This window comes from Trypanosoma cruzi, genomic scaffold (assembly GCF_000209065.1).
Source record: "Trypanosoma cruzi strain CL Brener 1047053516715 genomic scaffold, whole genome shotgun sequence".
NCBI lineage: Eukaryota > Euglenozoa > Kinetoplastea > Trypanosomatida > Trypanosomatidae > Trypanosoma > Trypanosoma cruzi.
The window spans coordinates 44626-48757 of record NW_001849383.1 but is presented as its reverse complement, the minus strand read 5'-3'; the positions used below and the strand labels follow the sequence as shown (position 1 = coordinate 48757).

Sequence of the window (4132 nt, the reverse complement as noted above, 5' to 3'; positions counted from 1 at the left end):
TTGACCTTGGCATCAAGTACGACCCCTCCACCGGCATTTACGGCATGGACTTTTACGTCGTGCTTGGCCGCCGTGGCGAACGCGTGGCGCACCGCAGGCGCAAGACGAGCCGTGTGGGGTGCCCCCACCGTGTGAGGAAGGAAGAGGCAATGCATTGGTTTGAGAGGACATACGATGGCATCATCTTCCAGGCCAAGAAGAAGAAGGTGATGACTCGCCGCCGTCGTCGTTAAAAAGGGGTGGAGCGAATGATCCTTTTGTAGGGCCTTTTTTGCTGGGTCACGCCATGTTTTTCGTGATTTTTTATTATTTGTATTGACGACGTTTGTTAGCCTCGGATGTCGCATCCGCCCGTTCTCACCATTGTAGCGAGGACATGCGCCCATGCCGTGGTCGGGACTGCCCACGACTTTTCTTTCTTCCATTGACTTTGTTTGTTTGTTTTTCTCCGCCTTTGCCTGTCTGTCTTCGCGTTTGTTGTGTGGGAAGAATAGTACGCGGTAGGGGTTTCTCATTGCGCACCGATGCCTTTTTGCAACGTCAAGCCCTCCGAAGTGAGCCATTTGCAAAACGTGGCGAAAAAGCAGGGCGCAAACGATGTGGCCACGGCAGATTACACCGTCCTGCTGGTTGAGAATATGATGAAACGGTACGTGGAGGGGCGGTCCTCTGTCTGCGGTTCCACAGGCACCGATAAATCCACGAATTCACTCTCTCCGTCGTGGTTTGACGCGGTGAAGGCGGATGAGGCGCGGATGATGAGGACTTTTCCGTATCCTTCTTTGTTTCTCCATCCGCTTCCATTGGAAATGTCTGAGCATCCTGACACCCCGTCGCCGCTTCTACTGGCAACACAGACAGCAACACCAGTTGGTGACGACAGTAACACTGAGGATGCGCCGAGGCGAGAGTACAGGGAAATGGTTGTTCTTGATGGAGGAGCGTCGGAGATGGTAACGGTGCTGCAGGGCGAGTGTGGCCTTGCTGTTGTCTCACCTCGCTGTCGTTCCACGGGGCCTCGAAGCGTGTACTTGCTGAGCCCTGACGCTACTTCGTGCACTATTGTGGCGTGCCGGGTTGGCCTTCATTCGCATTTGCGCGAGAGGCTTGTGGCGACCACAGGGGAAATGACGGAGTCGGGGGACGGGGCGCTTGCTTGGCGGTGCTGCAAGACATTTACGGCGGCCATGGGACATCTTGACTGCGCACAGGGCGTGGCGGAGGTGCTGTACGAAATGCTCTGGGAGGCCGCGCTGCCCGCGTGGTTCCATGCGGCTCTGCGTGACGGTGACGGGGCGGTGGGTGAGTGTGGTGAGGTGGGCGCGGCGTTGGACCTCCTTGAGCGGTTGCGCCGCATTGCGCAGACAACAACAACAGCAACAACGACAACTGGATCTTCTGATTCTGACACCCCCATGCTGGTCGCGGAGTGGTTCTTGGTGGGGGGTGTACGCAGCCGGGAGAAAACACTACCCGTTCTAACTGCCGTACTCAGTACACTTTTTGTTGCTGAGGAGCAGGACGACGGTGGTGCAAATCTTCCCGGTGGAAAGCGCTGCACTTTGAAGCCGTCGTTCCACTTGTCAGAGGTGCTTGGCGGGAAGGAAAGTGATGGGGCGGATGCAGATTTGGTGCGGATTGAGCACCGTCTCCGCGAGGACGGTGCCTGCTTCTGGAGCCTCAACACTGTGCTGCGGCATTGGGCGATGGGCCGCGCAGGCGAACTGTATTCCTGCCCCGCCAGCTTGGGGCTTCTCGTCGACGTGGGTGGTGGCTGCTGCTGGCCCGCCACTGTGCAGCCTGGCACGCGAAAATACCCGCTTGCGGCGCTCCGTAACGCGTTGATGCAGCCCGGCTACCGCTGGACGTGCCCGCTGGAGCGGGAGGGGACGTTGCGCGTGCGTCGGGGGGTTGCAACAGCGCTGGCGGCGTCGTATTTTGGTCTGCAACCGGTTCCTCCGACGGAGAGCGTGTGCGATGTCTCTCTTGCGGCCTATGTTGCGGCGTTCTTGCGTCGGTGTGAAGAGGGCGGCGAAACGGAGGAGGAGCGTGCGTCAGTCTCCCTGCCAATTCTGGTGCGTCGTGGCGTGTGGGAAAAAATGGAGAACATCCGAATGCTGGATGACTTGCCCGACAACTTCTTTCTGATGGCTTCGACGACACCGCACTGCGAGCCGTCTGACTTTGCTGCACTGGGGCGGCAGAGGCTCGGCTTTATGTCCGAGTTTTGCGTGGACGATGTGTTCGAAAAAGGCACCGTCGGTATACTTGTGTGAGCGCCCATATCATTGTGAACGTTGAATGATATTCGAATACGGTGAGGGTACAGTTGACTGCTTTCTGCACGCGTCATTCTAGGGTTGGAAAGGAAGCAATTTGAATAGGAGGATTTCTCGGGAAGTCCAGGCGCCGTGGCAAAGTCAGCATTGCTTGATCAGGGGAAGAGAGGATACTTTTCCACGCCAACCCCTACTTGGCGGCGCCTTCTGCGGCAGTAAAAGAGCGATAAGGCATTACACGGTAGAAACGGAAGAGACGCGAAATCATCAATGGGTGCGGTCATGAGCTGGTTTGATGGTCTCTTCGCCAAGAAGGATGCGACCATCTTGATGGTGGGTCTTGACGCCGCGGGAAAGACAACCATCCTTTGGAAGCTGAAGCTGAACGAGGTGCAGCAGACTGTCCCGACGCTGGGCTTTAATGTGCAGACGGTGGAGTACAAAAATATAAAGTTCCATCTCTGGGACGTAGGTGGTCAAAAGCTTCTGCGTTCTCTTTGGAAGCACTACTACGAGGGGGCAAACGCAATCATTTTTGTCATTGACAGCAACGACAGGGATCGGGTCTGGGAGGCACGACAGGAACTGGAGAAGCTTTTGCAGGAGCCACTACTGGTGGGAGCGACTGTCCTCGTGCTGTGCAATAAACAGGATCTGCCGCACCGTCTGACCCCAGCGGAGCTGGTGGAGCAGTTGGGCTTCCGCGACCATAGCACGACCGGACTGGGGGCAGCGATGCGTGGCCGTCAGTGGTTTGTTCAGGGTTGCTGCGCGCACACGGGTGACGGGCTTTTTGAGGGGCTTGACTGGCTGTCTAGTCACCTGCCCGATGTTTCTTGAGGAACGGGGGGAGGAGGCGGAGCTAGAATAGAAGTGTTCGTGTTTGCGTGTGCGGAGGGTTTTGATGAGCTTGTTGGCCGTCAATTGCTGGCGGTGTTGGCTTTTCTGAGTAACTGTGAAACGTCTGCTTCAATCTTTTTAGTTGTTTCTTCTTCCTTCAACTTTGCAAGGCGAGGGAGGGGAAGGATTTGAAAGTGGAGAGATTTTTTTTGTTAATTTACAACGGCGGTGTGCGTGTGTGGCGCGCTGCGTGCTGCTGTTGCTTGTATGCGGTGATTCTTTCTTTTTTTTTTTTGGCTATTTCACGCAGTGACCGAAGCAAGGGAAAGCCGTCTTTATTATCGACGATGGAGACGCATGCCGTTTCGGAGAAGAAAGCAACCAACCCGATGCGGGAGATCGTTGTGAAGAAACTCTGCCTCAACATTTGTGTTGGCGAGTCGGGCGATCGTCTCACTCGCGCCTCGAAGGTGTTGGAGCAGCTGTGCGAGCAGACCCCGGTACTCTCTCGCGCCCGCCTGACGGTGCGGACGTTTGGCATCCGCCGTAACGAGAAGATTGCTGTACACTGCACCGTCCGCGGCAAGAAGGCCGAGGAGCTCCTTGAGAAGGGCCTCAAGGTGAAGGAATTTGAGCTGAAGAGCTACAACTTCTCCGACACGGGCTCCTTCGGCTTTGGCATCAGCGAGCACATTGACCTTGGCATCAAGTACGACCCCTCCACCGGCATTTACGGCATGGACTTTTACGTCGTGCTTGGCCGCCGTGGCGAACGCGTGGCGCACCGCAGGCGCAAGACGAGCCGTGTGGGGTGCCCCCACCGTGTGAGGAAGGAAGAGGCAATGCATTGGTTTGAGAGGACATACGATGGCATCATCTTCCAGGCCAAGAAGAAGAAGGTGATGACTCGCCGCCGTCGTCGTTAAAAAGGGGTGGAGCGAATGATCCTTTTGTAGGGCCTTTTTTGCTGGGTCACGCCATGTTTTTCGTGATTTTTTATTATTTGTATGAAC

The 4132-nt window shown here is 56.1% G+C and overlaps 4 protein-coding genes across 4 annotated transcripts, besides 4 other annotated features; all 4 read left to right on the top strand.

Annotated features, from left to right (window-relative positions):
- On the top strand, positions 1-233 carry Tc00.1047053508197.39 (60S ribosomal protein L11, putative; the record flags this gene model as incomplete). Its single annotated transcript, XM_798159.1, has 1 exon — positions 1-233. A coding segment is annotated over one exon (233 nt), but the record flags the coding sequence as incomplete, so codon positions are not given.
- Positions 1-1648: a sequence feature (heterozygous, Esmeraldo-like haplotype).
- Positions 525-2276, top strand: Tc00.1047053508197.30 (hypothetical protein, conserved; the record flags this gene model as incomplete). The annotated part of the gene is made up of 1 exon (XM_798158.1): positions 525-2276. The coding sequence occupies one exon, from the start codon at positions 525-527 to the stop codon at positions 2274-2276; it is 1752 nt and encodes a 583-aa protein (XP_803251.1).
- Positions 1365-1390: a microsatellite.
- Positions 1649-2190: a sequence feature (areas merged during assembly that could not be assigned to a particular haplotype. This can correspond to areas where the two haplotypes were merged or to regions with more than two copies in the genome that were merged during assembly.).
- Positions 2191-4132: a sequence feature (heterozygous, non-Esmeraldo-like haplotype).
- On the top strand, positions 2550-3119 carry Tc00.1047053508197.20 (ADP-ribosylation factor, putative; the record flags this gene model as incomplete). The annotated part of the gene is made up of 1 exon (XM_798157.1): positions 2550-3119. One exon carries the CDS (start codon positions 2550-2552, stop codon positions 3117-3119), a length of 570 nt encoding a protein of 189 aa, XP_803250.1.
- Positions 3467-4045, top strand: Tc00.1047053508197.10 (60S ribosomal protein L11, putative; the record flags this gene model as incomplete). The annotated part of the gene is made up of 1 exon (XM_798156.1): positions 3467-4045. One exon carries the CDS (start codon positions 3467-3469, stop codon positions 4043-4045), a length of 579 nt encoding a protein of 192 aa, XP_803249.1.